This window comes from Pristiophorus japonicus, chromosome 9 (genome assembly GCF_044704955.1).
Source record: "Pristiophorus japonicus isolate sPriJap1 chromosome 9, sPriJap1.hap1, whole genome shotgun sequence".
NCBI lineage: Eukaryota > Metazoa > Chordata > Chondrichthyes > Pristiophoridae > Pristiophorus > Pristiophorus japonicus.
This window is the reverse complement of record NC_091985.1, coordinates 101,673,552-101,693,516: the sequence shown is the minus strand read 5'-3', so window position 1 is coordinate 101,693,516 and position 19,965 is coordinate 101,673,552. Positions and strand designations below refer to the sequence as shown.

General features: G+C 43.3%; 1 protein-coding gene across 1 annotated transcript in view; it reads left to right on the top strand.

Moving 5' to 3' along the window:
• fam161a (FAM161 centrosomal protein A) overlaps positions 1–19,965 on the top strand; it is a 38,913-nt gene that overhangs the window by 344 nt on the left and 18,604 nt on the right. Inside the window, exons 2-3 of the mRNA XM_070889648.1 lie at positions 13,702–13,928; positions 16,398–17,576. Coding sequence (XP_070745749.1) covers positions 13,702–13,928; positions 16,398–17,576 — 1,406 coding nt within the window. The remainder of the gene's footprint in view (positions 1–13,701; positions 13,929–16,397; positions 17,577–19,965) is intronic.

The following is a 19,965-nucleotide window of genomic DNA, read 5'->3' as shown; positions in this document are numbered from 1 at the left end:
AAAGGCGGGCGAGGACAGATGTAAAGGGGAGGGGCGAGGACAGATGTAAAGGGGAGGGACGAGGACAGATGTAAAGGGGGAGAGGCTGGGGCAGATGTAAAGGGGGAGGGGCGAGGACAGATGTAAAGGGGAGGGGCGAGGACAGATGTAAAGGGGAGGGGCGAGGACAGATGTAAAGGGGAGGGACGAGGACAGATGTAAAGGGGGAGGGGCGAGGACAGATGTAAAGGGGAGGGGCGAGGACAGATGTAAAGGGGAGGGACGAGGACAGATGTAAAGGGGAGGGGCGAGGACAGATGTAAAGGGGGAGGGGCGAGGACAGATGTAAAGGGGGAGGGGCGAGGACAGATGTAAAGGGGGAGGGGTGAGGACAGATGTAAAGGGGGAGGGGCTGGGACAGTTGTAAAGGGGAGGGCTGGGGTGATAAATGGGGGGAAGGCAAAGGGGAGGTGCTGGGGAAGATAGGGGAGAGGCTAGGGAGCACAGGGATGTAAAGGCTGGAGCAGGTAAAGAGACTGGAGTGGGGAGGAGGTGGGAAAGGGGACGGGGCAAGGTGCTGGGGAGCACGAGGGTGGGAGAAGCCATGGGGGTGGTAAAGGGGGAGGGACTGGGGGTGAGGTTAAGGGAGAGTGGTGGGGAGGTTAAGGGAGAGTGGTGGGGAGGTTAAGGGAGAGTGGTGGGGAGGCTAAGGGAGAGTAGTGGGGAGGTTAAGGGAGAGGGGTGGGGAGGGGTTGAGTACAGTGTTCACAGCCATCAAATGAGCACCCTGTCACTGATGTGGTCGACGACGCAGGGCAGCTGCATTGCCATTGACAAAGGATATGTGGCGTTGCAGAGCAGCATTGCCAGGTGTCAGTATTTGTGGCACTGTTAGAAGTGGCATTTTTATAAATATTTAGTTTTTAAGAATGAAAATTGTTCAAATTGGTTTTAAAAAACACACCAATCAATCTAAGGCAGAGTTACTGGGAAAGCCTTTTCTAAATGTCTGGGTTGGCTATGTCTCGTCAACAAAAATATTTGTTTTATTCCACCTTCCTTCTAAAGAAGAGCTAGTACCCCCTCTTTGCATTTATTTTAAAAAATCATGTCAGATAAGTCTTTTCGAATTTAAATCCTTGTTCTGACCACCACCCCTCTCGACCCCTCTACTGTCTCTAAATTGGCACAATACCTAGCCGACATCCACCACTGGATGAGCAGCAATTTCTGCCAACTAAATATTGGGAAGACTGCAGCAATTGTCTTCCGTCCCCGCCAAAAACTCCGTTCCTTAGTCACCGACACCATCTCACTCCCTGGCTGAGGCTGAACCAGACTGTTCGCAGGCTTGGTGACATATTTGAACCCGAGATGGGCTTCCGACCACGTATTCGTGCCATCACTAAGACCGCCTATTTCCAACTCTGGAACATTACCCGACTCTGCCCCACCTACTGCTGAAACCATCATCCATGCCTTTGTTACCTCTAGCCTTGACTATTCCAGAGCACACCTAGCTGGCCGCCCACATTCTACACTCTAAACTTGAAGTCATCCAAAACTGTTGCCTCTGTCCTAATTTACTCTTAAGTCCTGTTCACCCAGGGGGGGAGACGAGAATTTTTTTCTGCTCAGCAAGTTGTTCTAATCTGGATTGCATTGCCTGAAAGGGCGGCGGCAGGAGATTCAATATTGATTTTCAAAAGGGAATTGGATATATAATTGAAAAGGAAATATTTGCAGGGCTATGGGGAAAGACCAGGGGAGTGGGACTAATTGAATAGCTCTTTCAGAGAGCTGGTACTGGCATGATGGGCCAAATGGCCTCCTTCTGTGAGGTATTATTCTGATTCTATGAACTTTCATTTATATAGCACCTCTACAATAGTAAAATGTCTGCAGGTCTTTCTCTGGAGTGTAATGAGACAAGAATTGGCACCAAGCCAAAAGAAGGAGTGATTCAGACTGGTGACCAAAAGTGAGAGGTTTTAAGGAGCATCTTGATGGAGGAGAGAGAAGCAGAGAGGTTTAGGGAGAGCATTCCAGAGCTGAAGGCCTAAATGGCTGAAAGCACGGCTGCCAATGATGTGAAGGATGCACAAGTGGCCAGAGTTGGAAGAACAGAGTTCTCAGAGGGTTGTAGGGCTGGAGGAGGTTACAGAAATGTGAGCACAGGGATGATGGGTGAACGGGACTTAGGACACAGGCAGCAAAGCTTCATGGTGATTAACTCAGCCTACAGCTGCTACAGATTGTGACTGTTCAGGCAGCGTTAATCTTCATAGTGTGACTTTAACTAATAATTGAAATCGTGTCTTCAAAGGAGAGAATGAAAAATGGTTTGGAGTTTTTGCTTATTGAGGTATTTCCATTCATCTCAATATATAAGCATGTGGTCTAATTATCTAAATTTATTTTTGATTATAAATACTGTACCTTTAGTCTTGTTACCATATGATTTTAGAACATAAGAACATAAGAAATAGGAACAGGAGTGGGCCATGTGGCCCCTCGAGCCTGCTCCGCCATTCAATAAGATCATGGCTGATCTGATCATGGACTCAGCTCCACCTCCCTGCCCGCTCCCCATAACCCCTTATCCCCTTATCGTTTAAGAAACCGTCTATTTCTGTCTTAAATTTATTCAATGTCCCAGCTTCCACAGTTCTCTGAAGCAGCTATTTCCACAGATTTACAACCCTCTGAGAGAAGAAATTTCTCCTCATCTCAGTTTTAAATGGGTGGCCCCTTATTCTAAGATGATGCCCTCTAGTTCTAATCTCCCCCATCAGTAGAAACATCCTCTCTGCATCCACCTTGTCAAGCCCCCTCATAATCTTATACGTTTCAGTAAGATCACCTCTCATTCTTCTGAATTCCAATGAGTAGAGGCCCAACCTGCTCAACCATTCCTCATAAGTCAACCCCCTCATCTCCGGAATCAACCTAGTGAACCTTCTCTGAACTGCCTCCAAAACAAGTATATCCTTTCGTAAATATGGAAACCAAAACTGCACGCAGTATTCCAGGTGTGGCCTCACCAATACCCTGTATAGCTAGCTGTAGCAAGACTTCCCTGCTTTTATATTCCATCCCCTTTGCAATAAAGGCCAAGATTCCATTGGCCTTCCTGATCACTTGCTGTATCTGCATACTATCCTTTTGTGTTTCATGCACAAGTACTCCCAGGTCCCGCTGTACTGCAGCACTTTGCAATCTTTCTCCATTTAATTAATAACTTGCTCCTTGATTTTTTTCTGCCAAAGTGCATAACCTCACACTTTCCAACATTATGCTCCATCTGCCAAATTTTGCTCACTCATTTAGCCTGTCTATGTCCTTTTGCAGATTTTGTGTGTCCTCCTCACACATTGCTTTTCCTCCCATCTTTGTATCGTCAGCAAACTTGGCTACGTTACACTCGGTCCCTTTATCCAAGTCGTAAATATAGATCGTAAATAATTGGGGTCCCAGCACTGATCCCTGCGGCACCCCACTAGTTACTGGTTGCCAACCAGGGAATGAACCATTTATGCCGACTCTCTGCTTTCTGTTAGTTAGCCAATCCTCTATCCATGCTAATATATTACCCCCAACCCCGGGAACTTTTATCTTGTGCAGTAACCTTTTATGTGGCACCTTGTCAAATGCCTTCTGGAAGTCCAAATACACCACATCCACTGGTTCCCCTTTATCCACCCTATTCGTTGCATCCTCAAAGAATTCCAGCAAATTTCTCAAACATCACTTCCCCTTCATAAATCCATGCTGACTCTGCCTGACCAAATTTTGCTTTTCCAAATGTCCTGCTACTGCTTCCTTAATAATGGACTCCAACATTTTCCCAACCACAGATGTTAGGCTAACTGGTCTATAGTTTCCTGCTTTTTGTATGCCTCATTTTTTAAATAGGGGCGTTACATTTGCAGTTTTCTAATCTGCTGGCATCTCCCCAGACTCCAGAGAATTGTGGTAAATTACAAACAATGCCTCCACTATCCCTGCCGCTACTTCTCTTAAGACCCTAGGATGCAAGCCATCAGGTTCAGGGGATTTATCTGCCTTTAGTCCCATTATCTTATTGAGTACCACCTCCTTAGTAGTTGTGTTAAGTTCCTCCCCCCCATAGCCCCTTGACTATCCACTGTTGGGATATTGTTAGTGTCCTCTACTGTAAAGACTGATACAAAATATTTGTTCAGAGTTTCTACCATCTCCATGTTCCCCATCACTAATTCCCCGGTCTCGTCCTCTAAGGGACCAACATTTACTTTAGCCACTCTTTTCCTTTTTATATACCTATAGAAACTCTTGCTATTTGTTTTTATATGTTGTGCTAGTTTACTTTCATAGTCTATCTTCCCGTAATCATTTTTTTAGTCATTCTTTGCTGGCTTTTAAAAGCTTCCCAGTCTTCTGTCCTCCTACTAGTTTTGGCCACTTTGTATGCCCTTGTTTTTAATTGGATACCATCCTTTATTTCTTTAGTTAGCCACAGATGGCTCTCTTTTCTCTTGCACCCTTTCCTCCTCACTGGAATATATTTTTCTTGAGAGTTGTGAAATATCCCCTTAAACGTACACCACTGTTCATCAACCGTCCTACACTTTAATCTATTTTCCCAGCTAGTTTCTTACCATTGCATAATCTGATTCTCAGACAAGATTTGCTGCCTTTTCAATAGGCATTGCCAGGAGCAATGGTAATGCGAGTGGAAGTCAAAACAATGGAAATATGAGTACTTATTCCACTAGCTGTTTCCAGAAATAAAGACTTGATTTTTTCATACATTGGAATATTGCTACTTTCAGTTCAAGATTTCCAGTATAATTAGTTCAAGAGTAAATTCCCCAAAGCATAATCTAATTGATCTCACTGCTGCGCTGTTTGCCTTTATTTGTTGCAACGTGTTCTTAACAAAAGCAATGACACTGTCTGTATTCTGTAAGAGATCATCTATTCCGCTCATTGCCCTTGATAAGTTGTCTGCTCTTAAATCACAGGCTAGATAATGAAGTTGGTTATATACTTTCCAAGTCTTATTGAATGATGTTATGTATGTAAACATTGTAACTGTGTAAGACTTGTTACCAGAGGGCGCAACTGTTGCACACCTCGTGCAAGGGTGTATAAAAGGTTGTCTGCCATGCTGCTTAGGCACTCGGGAGTTGTATTAAAGAGACTAAGGTCACATCAGTTTTAGCTCACAGTACTCAGTCTTGTGGAGTTCTTCCATACCTAACAATTGGCGACGAGTAACAGATTACAAACTTTCACGCGGTCATGACTGCCGTTGGTATTTTAGAGAGATTTGTAGAGGGTGATGATTGGGAAACCTTCGTTGAGTGTCTTGACCAGTACTCTGTGGCCATTGAGCTGGATGGGGACAATAAAGCGATCAAGCGCAGCGCGAATCTCCTCACCGTGTGTGGGTCCACAATATACGGCCTCATCAAGAATCTGTTAATACCGGAGAAACCAGCGGAGAAGACACATAGAGTTGTGTACGCTGGTTCGGAACCACTTCAAGCCGAAGCAGAGTGTCTTAATGGCCAGGTATCGCTCCGAGGGCCAGGACGTGGCAAGTTATGTCGCCGACCTGAGACGCCATGCGGTAACTTGCGAATTTGCTGGATTTTTGGGGGAAATGCTGCGGGACTTTTTTGTGCTTGGCATCGGCCACGAGGTAATTCTTCGCAAGCTGCTGTCCGCCGAATTCCTAGACCTGAGGAAGGCCATCACGATAGCGCAGGCATTCATATCCACGAGTGATAATACTAGACAGATATCTTCCCAGCATCGAAGCTCACCAGCAAGTACTGTGCATAAAATAACGTCGCTAGCAGGCAGAACTGCACAGGGCCTTCACGTCTGCAGCTGCAAGACCTAGGATGACTCCGAATCCGCCATCGGGCGTGAATGCAAATCCATTAGCACCATGTCGGCGCTGCGGGGATAATCGAGCCCATCAATGTCGATTCAAGCACTACGTGTGCAAAGGCTACGAAACAATGGGGCACCTTCAGCGAATGTGCAAACGTGTTGCGACTCACCATGTGGCAGGCAGAGTCGGCAGAGGATGATCGATCCGGCGCAGATCACGCAGAACAAATAAGAGAGGCAACTCAACCCGAGGAAGAAGTGTATGGGGTACACACCTTCACCACCAAGAGCCCTCCTATCATGCTGAAAATCAAATTGAACGATATTCCGGTATTAATGGAGTTGGACCGGGGGCGAGTCATAGAAATATAGAAACATAGAAAATAGGTGCAGGAGTGGGCCATTCGGCCTTTCGAGCCTGCACCGCCATTCAATGAGTTCATGGCTGAACATGCAACTTCAGTACCCCATTCCTGCCCTCTCGTCATACCCCCCGATCCCCCCAGTAGCAAGGACCACATCTAACTCCTTTCCGAACGTATTTAGTGAATTGGCCTCAACAACTTTCTGTGGTAGAGAATTCCACAGGTTCACCACTCTCTGGGTGAAGAAGTTTCTCTTCATCTCGGTCCTAAATGGCCCACCCCCCATCCCTAGACTGTGACCCCTGGTTCTCGACTTCCCCAACATTAATAAGAACATAAGAACATAAGAATTAGGAACAGGAGTAGGCCATCTAGCCCCTCGAGCCTGCTCCGCCACCCAACAAGATCACGGCTGATCTGGCCGTGGACTCAGCTCCACCTACCCGTCCGCTCCCCATAACCCTTAACTCCCTTGTTGGTTAAAATTATGTCAGTCAATTATGAGCCAAAAGGCTTTTGAGAAACTGTGGGGCAACAAGGCACATAGGCTCAAACTGAGCCCGATTCAGACAAAGCTGCGTACCTTCACCAAAGAGCTCATACCAGTCATTGGCACTGCGGCAGTTGAGGTATCGTAAGATGGAGCTGTGCATGACTTATCACTGTGGATTGTACCAGGCGATGGCCCAACGCTATTCTGGCTGGCTAGGAAAGATTCGATGGAACTGGGACGACATCAAAGCACTATCTTCAGTGGATGATGCCTCGTGCGCTTAAATGCTGAGCAAGTTTCTGTGGTTATTTGAACCAGGCATCGGCAACTACACAAGCACCAAGGTGCAGATCCATCTAGTCCCTGATACAAGACCCATTCATCACAAGGCTCAAGCAGTTCCATATATGATGAGGGAGAAAGTCGAGATTGAACTGGACAGACTTCAACGAGAGGGAATCATATCGCCAGTCGAGTTCAACGAGTGGGCCAGTCCGATTGTTCCGGTGTTGAAAAGCGATGGCACGGTCAGAATCTGCGGAGACTACAAGGTAACGATCAACCGAGTCTCGTTACAAGACCAGTACCCGCTACCCAAGGCAGATGAACTGTTCGCAACGTTAGCGGGGGGGGGGGGGGGGAAAAGTCGGTCACCAAGTTGGACCTAACCTCTGCCTACATGACAGGAGCTGGCTGAATCTTCGAAAAGATTGACGTGCATCAACACGCACAAAGGACTGTTTATATACCACATGTGCCCTTTTGGGATTCGCTCAGCTGCTGCCATCTTCCAGAGGAACATGGAGAGTCTGCTGAAATCGGTTCCGCACACCGTTGTGTTTCAAGACGACATCCTGATCACCGGTCGTGACACCACTGAACACCTGCACAATCTGGAAGGGGTCCTAAGTCGACTAGACAGAGTGGGACTCAGGCTGAAACACTCCAAGTGTGTTTTCCTGGTGCCAGAGGCCGAATTTATGGGGAGAAAGATTGCGGCAGATGGCATCAGACCCACGGACTCAAAGACAGAGGCCATCAAGAATGCACCCAGACCACAGAATGTGACGGAGCTGTGTTCGTTCCTGGAACTCCTCAACTATTTTGGTAACTTTCTACCTGGGTTAAGCACTTTGCTGGAACCGTTGCACATGTTGCTACGTAAGGGTGACATAGAAACATAGAAACATAGAAAATAGGTGCAGGAGTAGGCCATTCGGCCCTTCGAGCCTGCACCGCCATTCAATGAGTTCATGGCTGAACATGCAACTTCAGTACCCCATTCCTGCTTTCTCGCCATACCCTTTGATCCCCCTAGTAGTAAGGACTACATCTAACTCGTTTTTTGAATATATTTAGTGAATTGGCCTCAACAACTTTCTGTGGTAGAGAATTCCACAGGTTCACAATTCTGAGTGAAGAAGTTTCTCCTCATCTTGGTCCTAAATGGCTTACCCCTTATCCTTAGACTGTGTTCCCTGGTTCTGGACTTCCCCAACATTGGGAACATTCTTCCTGCATCTAACCTGTCTAAACCCATCAGAATTTTAAACGTTTCTATGAGATCCCCTCTCATTCTTCAGAACTCCAGTGAATACAAGCCCAGTTGATCCAGTCTTTCTTGATATGTCAGTCCCGCCATCCCGGGAATCAGTCTGGTGAACCTTCGCTGCACTCCCTCAATAGCAAGAATGTCCTTCCTCAAGTTAGGAGACCAAAACTGTACACAATACTCCAGGTGTGGCCTCACCAAGGCCCTGTACAACTGTAGTAACGCCTCCCTGCCCCTGTACTCTCATCCCCTCGCTATGAAGGCCAACATGCCATTTGCTTTCTTAACCGCCTGCTGTACCTGCATGCCAACCTTCAATGACTGATGTACCATGACATCCAAGTCTCGTTGCACCTCCCCTTTACCTAATCTGTCACCATTCAGATAATAGTCTGTCTCTCTGTTTTTACCACCACCTCACATTTATCCACATTATATTTCATCTGCCATGCATTTGCCCACGTACCTAACCTATCCAAGTCACTCTGCAGCCTCATAGCATCCTCCTCGCAGCTCACACTGCCACCCAACTTAGTGTCATCCGCAAATTTGGAGATACTACATTTAATCCGTCTAAATCATTAATGTACAATGTAAACAGCTGGGGCCCCAGCACAGAACCTTGTGGTACCCCACCCACAAAAAAAAACAAAAAAATATTTATTAGAAAAAGGGGCAGTTAAGTGTCTGGAGTGTCCCCCAGATCGGGGGCACTTGATCTAATGTTTATTTTGTTCCCCCCCAAAAAGAGTTGTGGTACCCCACTAGTCACTGCCTGCCATTCTGAAAAGTATCCATTTACTCCTACTATTTGCTTCCTGTCTGACAACCAGTTCTCAATCCACGTCAGCACACTATCCCCAATCCCATGTGCTTTAACTTTGCACATTAATCTCTTGTGTGGGACCTTGTCAAAAGCCTTCTGAAAGTCCAAATACACCATATCAACTGGTTCCCCCTTGTCCACTCTACTGGAAACATCCTCAAAAAATTCCAGAAGATTTGTCAAGCATGATTTCCCTTTGCCGACTGGGTTTGGGATAAATCTCAAGAAACAGATCTTTGAGAAGGCTAGAAACCTGCTTTGTTCTAATAAGTTACTTGTACTGTATGACCCGTGTAAACGATTAGTGCTAACTTGTGATGCATCTTCCTACGGGGTCAACTGTGTGTTACAGCAAACCAATGTATCAGACAAACTTCAACCGGTTGCATACGCGTCTAGAAGTCTGTCTAAGGCTGAAAGAGCCTACAGTATGGTTGAGAAAGAGGCGTTGGCATGTGCATATGGGGTTAAGAAAATGCACCAATACCTATTTGGATTTCGGTTTGAGCTTGAAACCGACCACAAACCGCTCATTTCGCTGTTTTCAGAAAGCAAAGGTATAAACACCAATGCTTCGTCCCACATCCAAAGATGTGCTAACATTGTCCGTGTATGACTATGTTATCCGCCACAGACCAGGCACAGAGAACTGTGCTGATGCCCTCAGTCGGCTACCATTGCCCACTACCGGGGTGGAAATGGCGCAGCCTGCAGACTTGCTTCTGGTCATGGATGCTTTTGAGAGTGAGGGGTCACTGCTCGCCAGATCAGGACCTGGACCAGCCAGGATCCTATGCTATCACTTGTAAAAAGTTGCGTCCTCAATGGGAGCTGTTTGGCCGTTCCCGAGAAATGCAAGATGAAATTAAGCCGTTTCACCGACGCAAAGCTGAAATGTCCATCCACTCGGATTGTCTCTTATGGGGTAATCACGTGGTTTTGCCAAAAAAAGGCAGGGAAACGTTTATACGCAACCTACACAATATCCACCCAGACATAGCCATGATGAAGGCTATAGCATGTTTGGTGGCCCGGTATTGACTCCAAGTCATGCATACACCAGTGCACCACATGTCCACAATTGAGCAATGCACCAAGGGAGGCTCCATTGAGTCTGTGGTCATGGCCCTCCAAACCGTGGTCCAGGATCCACGTAGATTTTGCTGGCTCCTTTATCGGAAAGATGTTTTTAGTTGTAGTGAACACTTACTCTAAATGGATTGAATGCGTAATGATGTCATTCAGCACATCCACTGCCACCATTGAAAGCCTCTGGGCTATGCTCGCCACTTATGGCTTGCCCAACGTCCTTGTCAGTGACAATGGACCATGTTTCACCAGCTCGGAATTCAACGAGTTTATGACCCGCAATGACATCAAGCATGTCAGGTCTGCCCCGTTTAAGCCCGTATCCAACGGTCAATTGAGCAGAGCTTGAAACGCGTGACGGAAGGCTCCTTGCAGACCCGCTTATCTCGGGTTCTGCTCAGTTACCGGACGCGACCCCACTTGCTCACTGGGGTTCCCCCTGCAGAATTGTTAATGAAGAGAGCACTCAAAACTAGGCTCTCCCTAGTCCACCCGGATCTAAATGATCATGTGGAAACCCGGTTTCACCGGCAAAACATGTACCACGATCGCGCAGCTGTATCGCGTGACATTGATGTTAACGACCCTGTGTTTGTTCTTAATGGTCCTAATTGGGTCGCTAGCACTGTCTTGGCCAAGGAGGGGAATAGAGTGTTTATAGTCAAACTATTGAATGGACAAACGTGCAGAAAGCATTTGGATCAGACCAAACTGCGGTTCACCGACAACCAGGAACAACCTGAAGAGGACATCACCATCATCGATCCACCAACACACCCAACCAGCAATCGACCTCGCTGTCAATCAAGTGGATGAACCCACCATTCCCAACAGTCCTGTCAGACCAGCCGTATTGGCAGTGCAGCAATGGTCCGACCAACTCCTCCATGCCAGAGTTTGAACTCAGACGATCATCCAGGGAATGTAGGGCCCCGGATCGTCTCAACTTGTAAATAATTTGTATCTAAGACTTTGCGGGGGAGTGATGTTATGTATGTAAACATTGTATCTGTGTAAGACTTGCCACCAGAGGGCGCAACTGTTGGAGACCCAAGGGTCACCTGCACACCGCGTGCAAGGGAGTATAAAAGGTTGCCTGCCATGCTGCTTACGCACTCGGAAGTTGTATTAAAAAGACTAAGGTCACATCAGTTTTAGCTCACAGTACTCCGTCTTGTGGAGTTCTTCCATACATAACAAATCTTGTTCCTACTCACATTTTGAGATCGCCTGGTTCTTAATGGACTTGGGTATAGGGGACATATTTTGAAAGTTTGCAGATAACGCAAATCTTGGAAATGTGTAACTAGCAAGGGGGATAGTAGCACATTGCAGGAGGATATAAGACAGACTAGTGAAATAGGCAGACGCAACTTAATGTAGAGAAGTGTAAAGTGATGCATTTTGGAAGGAAGAATGATATACACTATATTGTACATTTTTAAATAGGGTGTAGAAACAGAGAGACCTGGTGGTTCATATAAATCTTGGAAGGACAAGTTGATAAGGCTGTTGAAAAAGCATACAGGATCCTTTGCTATATAAATAGAGGTAGAGTACAAAGGCAAGGAAGTTATGCTCAATCTTTATAAAACACTTGTTAGGCCTCAGCTGGAATATTGTGTCCAATTCTGGGCACCACACTTTAGGAAGGACGTCAAGGCCTTGGTGCAGAGGAGATTTGCTAGAATGATACAATACCAGGGATGAGGGACTTCAGTTATGTGATTAGAGAAGCTGGGATTGTTCTCCTTTAGAGCATAGCAGCTGAAAGGGATATTTAATAGAGGTGTTCAAAATAAGAAAGGTTTGATTGAGTAAATAAAGATAAACTGTTTCTACTGACAGGAGGGTAACCAGAGGACACAGATTTAAGGTAATTTGCAAAAGAATCAGCCGCAAGATTAGGAGAAACACGAGTTTTTAATGATCTGGAATCCACTATTGGAAGTAGATTCAATATTAACTTTAAAAAATAAATTGGATATAACTTGGAACAGAAAACATTGCAGGGCTCTGAAGAAAGAGAGGGGGAGGGGGAGTGGGTCTAATTGGATAGCTCTTTCAAAGAGCCGGCACAGGTATGATGGGCCGAATGTTCTCCTTCCATGCTATATGATTCTGTGATTTTATTCCAGGATTCATGGTCAATGGATGTAGAATGTTATGTCCTTTGGTGAGTTTTATATTCAACAAGAGTTATTTTATAGATACTTGTGTAGTTCATAAATTATGTGCTGGTTTTAAATTCACCAACAGAGTACAAAGCAATTTGGATCCATACCTTTCCTGATTTTCCGCTGCTATGTGAACATGGGCATAAAGAGCTACTCTGTTCATCAATGTTATCTGCAGAAGAACAGGCAAATACAATAGAGTAGTTCAATATTGAAAAAAAAACCAGTTGTCTAAATGGCATCAGTTGGCCTTGAGTACAATACAAGTAATAGTATACTGTTATGGGTTAATTGTGTAATACACTGGTGGGTTTCTGTTTTCAACCTGATTTTCTTTAGCTGTGAAAGGTGGGATAGTCTGTACCATGAACAACTTCAAAGTTACTGTCATTGTTGCTCTGAATTGGAGTGGAAGTGTTTGGCAAGACAGGATATATCTCCTTACCATTTCTTCTCTTGACTTGAAGTTTTCCACATTTATGGAATGGTCCATATTTTGGATTATTTGAGAACCTATAAAACTTTACCACAAAAGGTTAATTGAATTTATATAGTTGTCCGGGCTGGAATTTAGGTCTGTTTTCACAATGAAAGTTCAGTGCTGTACCAATAAAAGCTATTTTCTCCAAGTTAATTATATGTTTTGCTTTCTAATAACTTATCTATACTATCATTTGGTTTCTGTTACTTTGTCCTTCTGCTGGAAAAGCAGATAGTCCGGACTGCTCATGGCTATTGGATATTAGTCAGCAACAGGCGGATTCAAGAGGAAAAATCCTGTTGATGACTTATGATCCTGCTACAAGGCTACTCATATGGGAATTAACTTGCCATTGGGAATAGCAAAGTTCAAATATCAGTGAAGATTTAGATTCTGGCCATGTCTCTAGCAAGCATATTCAGCCCATTACCCCTCTTTACCACCAGAGCTTAACGTAGACTAATGGTACTTGCTTTTGTATTCAAATTTATATTCTTCCTTTTTACTCTTCAGAATGTTATAGTATTTTATTTTCAGTCTGAATCACCTGACTAATTTGAGCTTAGAATTAATTTGATAGTTTTTTCTTCAGAGCAGAATTTATATTTTCCACATTTTAAGCTATATTTTAGTGATTCATTGGTTTTTGTATCTTGTTTTTTGCTGCTTTTTCTGTTATATTAACCCAGTGTTTCCTTTTGTTTGTTTTTTTAAATTTAATGTAATGCATCATTTGATTGTGCTTATGAACTTAATTGGCAAAAGTACAATAATAGCAGCATAGTATTTCCCTGAAATCGCAGGTATAAATTGTGAATAACAGAACCAGCTAACCAATTTTCTGTGTTTTTAGAATGATTCTGATCCTGATACCAATGAAACAGAGCGGCCCGGACAAGTTCATTATGTGGATAGTTTATGTGGCATATCTGATGAAGACTACTATAAGAAAGTAGAGGAACTGAAAAATGCACATGCTCATACTATGGCAAAACTAGAGAAATTGTATGAGAGTAAACTTTGTGTCAGAGGTGTGGTAGCTGCATCAGAGGATCCATGTGAAACTTCAGAGTGTTACAGGTAGGCACATTGAGAACTAAATATAATCTGTTCAATGGCAAATTAGATTGATCCTGGTTGTCAAACACTACACAGAAAAATACAAGGCAGTATGTTTTTTTTTATGGTGGTGAAAATGAGAAATGATAAATATAATGTATACCATCAACATTTAATTAATTGAACTAGATATATAGGATATGAACAACTCATGACAAAAACTTTATTGACTCTTGGGGCTGGGGGTAACTATGATATAGATGGCGCTCAAAATGTTATTTCAATACTGTTTTCAACCAAACAGTCATCCCACAGAGGCAGATCTCTTGATTTTTGCACCCAAAAATAGGTATGTACAGCTTATTCTCCCAGTTTACTTTTGGCCTCCCATCGCTATTCTCAGTCTCTGCCTTCACACAGCTTTTCCAAGTCCCCTCTCCACCTTCTACCCCATCTATCATTACATCCCTGCTGACTTCCTATCCTGCCACAGTGCTAGGTTCCTGTCTCTCTCCTGGATAGGACTACCTCTGATCATTACTTGATCTCTTTGACCATACAAACTCCCTGTTAACCCTTCCACCATCTCTTTCTGCACACCTGGAAAAACTATCAGTGACTTCTTAAACTCACACCTCTTTCTCCTTCGGTCCACCATCTGTGCCTCATTGACCTGCTCGAAAACTACCATGTCTCCATCTTCAGTGTCCTTATCATCATGAGATCCTGGATGGTTTCCCATCCCCACCTCTCTATGCAAAGCCACATCTGTGGTCTGAAATTCTTTGGTCAGGGACCAGAGCACATTTGAAATACAACCAGCTTGGCTGACTACCACCAGTTCTGATTTGACCAGTTCAATCAATGTTGCCACTCTTAGAAAAATCCTCGTATTGATCCAAGACAGCTTGGAGGGCAAGGGCAACCTGCAGTTCTTTTCCTCAACAAACAGCCTCCTCTAATATCCCCTCTCCATATCCTCCATCTACACATCTAATTCTAAATGTATAGTGCTCATGGGATTCTTTGTTTTGAATATCAAGGCTATTCACCAGGTTGCCTTCTTACTTCCTCTATCCCATTCTTCCCCCACCATGCACCGGCTGCAGCTTCTCTTTCTTCCCCACCCCCACCCCATTTGTTCCCTCAGCCCTTATAGACTTCATTTTCCACAAAGCCCACCATGTGCTCCCTCAATCACCTTCCAACACAGCTCTTGACCCCAGAACTTCTCTTTCTGAGCCTAATGCTCGTTGACAGTATCAATCTTTCCCTTTCTTCACAAATTGATTTCTTTACCTCCTTTTTAAAGTTCAAGTCATCACCTTTCTCTTTTTTAAAAAAAAAAACATTGTTGCCCCCTCTACCTTCACATTAACCTGCCCTTTCTATGGCTGCTCCTTGAATGTGTTATTGTCACTCCTGATTGAGTCCCACCAGTTTGATTTTCGATTAACTCACATTGAAATCACCAGCTGGCTGTATTTGCTCATCTTTGCCAACATCTCTGCTGCCTTCAACACTATTGATCACTCAATTTTTACCTGCATCCATCATTCCCCTCCATGGCACTATACACATGTTTTTTCTCCTATGAACCGCTCTTGCAATCCTTAAATATTTTCTGTTCTTAAGCTCACACATTATCCTTCTGGTATGGCCCAGCAGCATCCTTGGTCCACTCCTATTCCTTATCTACATATCAATAATTTATAAGCACAGGATCAGGTTCCCTATGTAAACTTCCTGCGCCGGCGCCAAAAAAAATCACTTTTAGCTAAATGACCACCCCAAACCTAGCGTAGGCAATTTCGGCCCCTCTATCTCTTTGGCATTACCACTCCATCCAGGATAGTCACACCACTATCTGGCTACCATCCAAATTAATTTCCTAGATGAATCAATATCAAAACTGAGGCCATCCTGTTGTGCTTCTGGCACTGATCCCACCAACCTCCCTGACTGCACTCTTGGGTTGAGCCAGGTGGTGAATAACCTAAATTTAATTCTTCTTTCCTGAGTTCAGCTTTCCGTTGTCCACTTATGCTCATACCTCACTCTACTTCTGAAATCCTCATCCACACTATATCATCTTGAGTATTGCTTTCTCTAATGCACTCCTTGCCAGCCTCTCTGCTTTTGCCCTTTACAAACTTCCAACTAATCCAGAATCTGTGACCTGTATCCTTTACTGCATAAGTTCTACTTACCCATTACCCCATCCCATATTACTGCTTATCCCCACTCCTTCACTCTGTCGTTGGAGTCTGATCTTCAGTCTCCCTGGAATACTCTTCGAAAACAACTTTGCCTTGCAGCCCTTCTCACGGTCACTAAAAGCAATCTGCTAAATTCTTTTACTTCCTTTTCTGCATCACCTCCCCCTAGTATAGCACTCTTGAGACGTTCTTTTACAAGAATGCATTCTGTAAGTTGTTTTAATGAACACGTCATAATATTATAAAACTAACTTTGTGTAAATTTTTGTAGTTCAACCTGCAAGATGAGTTCAGATAAGAAAAATGATGTCCATCTATCTTACTCGCCAAGTGAGGTAGACAGTACTGCATACTCGAGCCTGTCAGAACTGCCCAGTGAAGATCAGGAAATAGGTGGGGAAAATCTCATGTCCCATGGAAGGGATCTAATTCAGGGAATGTGGGATGGATTTTCTGTGGAGGAGTATACTTCACATGAAAAACCCCAGAAGTCTGGAAGCTCAAATGTACCAAAAATGAAGTCCATTATAAACGATCAAAAGCAGTGGTCACCAAAGATCACAATACCACAACCTTTCCAGATGACCCTCAGAGAGGCTGAGAAAAAGAAGCACAAGATCAAAACAAGGTCAGAAATTGAAATAGAGAATCATATGCTAAGAAAACAATTAGAGGAAGAAGCAGAATGCCAGAAACATTTCCGTGCTAACCCTGTACCAGCCCACACTTACATACCGCTGTTAGAGGAAATAATAGAACGGAATGAAGAAAGAAGGAGATTTGTAAAGATGAAGAACAAAGAGATTCTACTGGCAATGCAAAAACCATTTGGCTTTCTTGAAAGAGAAGAGGAGAAGAAAAAAATCAGAAAAATGCAAATAAAGTACCTGGATAATTCAGTAAAGAAAACAAAGCAATTTAAAGCGAAGCCAATCCCCAGGTATCTTCATGATCAAAAGATCAATGACCGGATTAAAGAGGAAGAACTCTACAGAGCAATAAGGATGAAAGTGAGAGCTCAAGAAATGTTACACAGGGCATCCCTTCCAAAAAGCATGCTTCACAATACCTTCTTGAAAAAGAGGAAAACAATGTGTTGGGACCCAGATAAAGAGCTGAAATTCAAGCCCCAGATTAATACAAAAGTACCAGATTTTGAGATGTTGCACAGAAAGTCTCAGTGCCAGCTCTTGAGAAAGAAGACCATGAAATTGACAACCGTATGTGAACCCTTCCAATTGCTCACTTCGCATATTCATTCTAAAAAAGAAAACATTTTGAATGATCTAATGGCAGATGAAAACCGGTTGAAAGAGACCCGTTGGCCTTATATGTCTTGCAGAAACCAGTGGAAATTGCATGACAGCGCTAATTCATCTCAACCAGAATGTTTGGACTTGGAAATTATAAAGATCACAGAGTCTGCAAAGAAGAGGAAAGAAGCTGTTAGGTAAGAACAATTTTCATCTTTGGAATGATGAATATAATCAAGTGATTCATAAAGTCAGGTGAAAGTGATCTTTACTGCACTATTTTTTTGAACGCAGCATTTTAGTGAAAAGCTTAGAACTCACTGCAAAGCTATCTTGCCCATTAGCGCTTATTCAGAATTTGGTTCAGAATTTTATGCATTAAGGCAGATAATTTAAGGGAATTTCAAGTTAATTTGATATAGCAAAGAAAAGTCAAATATAAAAAGCATTCTGACATTGCTGTAAGGAAATGTTAGCACAATGTGAACTTTAGGCCGTGTCCACACACACCTACCCACAAGTGTCCTCATTTGAAAGTAGTATTGCAAAAAAGGTACAAAGGACATGATCCAAATGTAAAATTTGAGTTGCATTATGCCCAAGTGTTCTACAGCAATAATTAGTTCAGAATACTTATTATTTTACATTGTCTCTCTCGCTTCCCAATTCTTTGGAATTACTATTATGAACTTTCAGGTGTCTAATGCAATATTAAATATTTAGGATTACCATAAAATAGCAAGAAATAGCAAGAAATTCAAAGCCTGACAAAGATTTCTTGGTAACTTACTCAGATATAACGTGGTACAAAACAAAGTCCCTTTGTTTGCTGCAGTGTGTATTAAAGATTACTGCGTCACCTTACACTTTCCTTTGTGAGCTAATGATCAGAATAATGTAGTAATGGAATCTGTAGGGACTAGTGACCATAATGTGAGTGCATTTAAGATTATCTTGCAGTCGGTGCCAATCAGAACTAGAGCAAAAATATAGGGCTAAATTTTGCTTTAGCAGGGCATTTAATTACATCAGCCATTAGTTAGACTTATCTTTGCACGTTTAGATTTTGAAACTTTTTGCATGACAAATTGCTGAAAGAGTAAGCTGATAACATTGCACCGAGGGGAAACTGGGAATCTAGAACCTGAGTGAACAGGGAAAGCAATTGTGTATATCCTTAACCAATCAGATTGAAGGGTTGTGAAATTAACAGTGCAAGGACTGAGAAGGAAATGTAAATTAGGGTGGATGAATTCAAAATCAAATCGGGTGCAGAAAGAGAAATAGAGAGGGAAACAAAGATTGGAATAAGGCAGAGAGAGAAAAGAGAAAGAAAAAAAATTTTAAATTTTACATTTTAAAAAAATCACCAACAGCAATTAAAACCTGAAGGAATACTTTTTTAACGGTTAATTTTCAGTACTAGAGACGTTGTTTTAGCAGTAATTAACAGTTATCACAAAGTTAAACGAGTACTTAAACTGGAATGGACAAGACTTCGCTTTCTGTGGTGAGTTTACATCGTATCTACCGTGCAAAAACAGCAACTTCACACTAGTAAAGGTATTTCAAAGGTGAAGCAATCAGCGAGATACCATTTTCGCCAAGCAACTCTGTCAGCAACTTTTGGACTTTCGAGTTTAACTGCACATCTGCCCCTCACCTGCAGTTGCTGTACCATTTGCATATAAATAATGGCGAGTGCCATTAGTCTCACCGGAATGACAGAAAAATCTAGGCCAACTGTTTTAAAAAGGCAAACTTCAGAGGAATGAGAAAGATATTGTGAAATCCTGCTGGAAAATATTTTAATTATGGAAAGTTGTCATCGAGATTGCAAGATAAATATGTATTATATATTTAAAAAGGTGAGCGGTGTCAGGAGTCTAATGGTACTGCACCAGTAGGTGACATTGTTTTCAATTTGTCATCTAAGTTCACAATGAGGTAGCGTTTAACGTTAAGCGAAAGGCCTAAACAGAACCCTGAGTAATTCCCATGAATTCTTTTCTTAGAATAATTCGCAATTGTTGCCTACTGGCATCGTCCATACAACAGAAAATACTGTTGGTCAGCATTTGCGCATGAAAATAGATTTGTTAATTAAACAAAAGCGCCGTGGTCAAATAACATCCAAGAATTCAGAATGGCCTCTATGCAGTGCGCAAATAATTTAAATTCAAAAGTGGTTTAACGGGGACTAAAAGGGACAAAAAGTGAGGTAGAGGTGGAAACCGGCACAGGGAAACTCGGCTCAGCTGAAGAAAAGAAAGGCTTACATTTATATAGCGCCTTTCACGACCACCAGACGTCTCAAAGTGATTTACAGCTAATTAAATACTTTTTGAAGTGTAGCCATTGTTGTAAAATGAGAATTGCGGCAGCCAATTTGCGCACAGCAAGCTCCCACAAACAGCAATGTGATAATGACCAGATAATTTATTTTAGTGAAGTTGGTTGAGGGATAAATATTGGCCAGGACACCAGGGATAACTCCCCTGCTCTTTGAAATAATGCCATGGGATCTCTTGCGTCCACCTGAGAGAGCAGATGGGACCTTGGTTTAAAGCCTCATCCGAAACACGG